Here is a 1,203-nt window from a genome sequence, read left to right as displayed (position 1 = left end):
AAAGTCTAGAGAAAAAAACAAGAATAACAAACATGGACAGAACGTCTGTAATAACAAGTGTCAGTTCTTCAAACATGTAATTTCCTACTAGTTAGTAGCCAAAGACGAAAAGGCGAGACTAAAAGCATCAAAAACATGTTACATTATTGTGATATTCACAAAATACAAGAAATTATCAGATAAATACTCCCGGTACGAGACTTCCTCTCTCCCCTTCTCTCTCTTTTCCCTTTCGAAGAATTTCCTTCCAGTACATGGCACTCATTCGCTGAATAAATCTATTATTCTTACGATTCTTTGTTATTCGCCTGGCGTTTCAGGATTTCCTTCTGTAATTCTTTTCTCGTGTGGACGTTCGCCCGATTCCTTGCTGTCGGCGCCATCTTTGCTCCTCCTTAACTCCGGGTCGCGCAACAGGGACCATATCCCGCTTTCTACTTTAATATTGAAAAGAGAGATTAGTTTTATATGTATTTCGTTATTTTTTATGGTTTGATACTCAAAAAATCTTTGTATCTTTTATCTATTAAGTCTAAAGATAAAAAATATCTCGTCTATGAGATTAGTAACTAAACAGAGCTTTCACAATCGAACGAATTTGCCCCAAAAATTCACAAATATCAAATCCCCCAAAATATAAATGCCAAGACACGCAAATCCTTTACCATATTAAAATAAAGCTCAAGAAAATACTACCTCTCCCCCAAACCCCCTGATTCTCCCCAAAGAGTGAAAGCCACTCCTTTTCGAACGCGAGGGGAGGACCAACATAAACACCTCCTGGTAATGGCTCGACAGACCAATTCCAGATTAAGGTAATTTCTCCCCTTTTTAGTGCTAGTTCAGGTCGTTGGCACTTGTAATTGACTCGATTAGGGGTATTTCTCCCTCAGTGTGAAGGGAGGTTAGTGATCTGGTTGTTTTAGGAGCGAGAATTAATGCAGTAAATATGGGTGTCTACTTATTTTATCACGATTTTATTTATTTCGAAATTTAGGGTTTTATTTTATCCAAGTCTTCAAGTCAGGCAATTCTCAGAGGGTTAAGGATCAATCAGCTATAGATTTTCACCCGATAAACGTTTCCAGAATCCCTACTTAATTAACAGTCTAATTGCAATTGAAATATCGTGACCCGGATTGACCTTTTGCAATATCCTGCCTTTTAGTGATAAGAAAACTATGCATCTTTTATCGTAATTCT

At 37.4% G+C, this 1,203-nt stretch overlaps 2 protein-coding genes across 2 annotated transcripts in view; one reads left to right on the top strand and one right to left on the bottom strand.

The window, feature by feature from the left end:
• The window catches only part of LOC119594709 (alpha-1,2-mannosyltransferase ALG9-like), an 8,326-nt gene extending 7,896 nt beyond the window's left edge, over nt 1–430 (bottom strand). The window contains exon 1 of the mRNA XM_037943767.1: nt 292–430. Within this exon, the coding sequence (XP_037799695.1) occupies nt 292–383 (92 nt within the window). The 5' untranslated portion in view covers nt 384–430. The remainder of the gene's footprint in view (nt 1–291) is intronic.
• Nucleotides 431–760: 330 nt separating this feature from the next.
• LOC119594708 (growth hormone-regulated TBC protein 1-A-like) overlaps nt 761–1,203 on the top strand; it is a 5,279-nt gene continuing 4,836 nt past the window's right edge. The window contains exon 1 of the mRNA XM_037943766.1: nt 761–815. Coding sequence (XP_037799694.1) covers nt 787–815 — 29 coding nt within the window. The 5' untranslated portion in view covers nt 761–786. The remainder of the gene's footprint in view (nt 816–1,203) is intronic.

This window comes from Penaeus monodon, chromosome 34, assembly GCF_015228065.2.
Source record: "Penaeus monodon isolate SGIC_2016 chromosome 34, NSTDA_Pmon_1, whole genome shotgun sequence".
In the NCBI taxonomy this organism is placed as follows: Eukaryota; Metazoa; Arthropoda; class Malacostraca; order Decapoda; family Penaeidae; genus Penaeus; species Penaeus monodon.
This window is presented reverse-complemented; position numbering and strand designations above follow the sequence as displayed.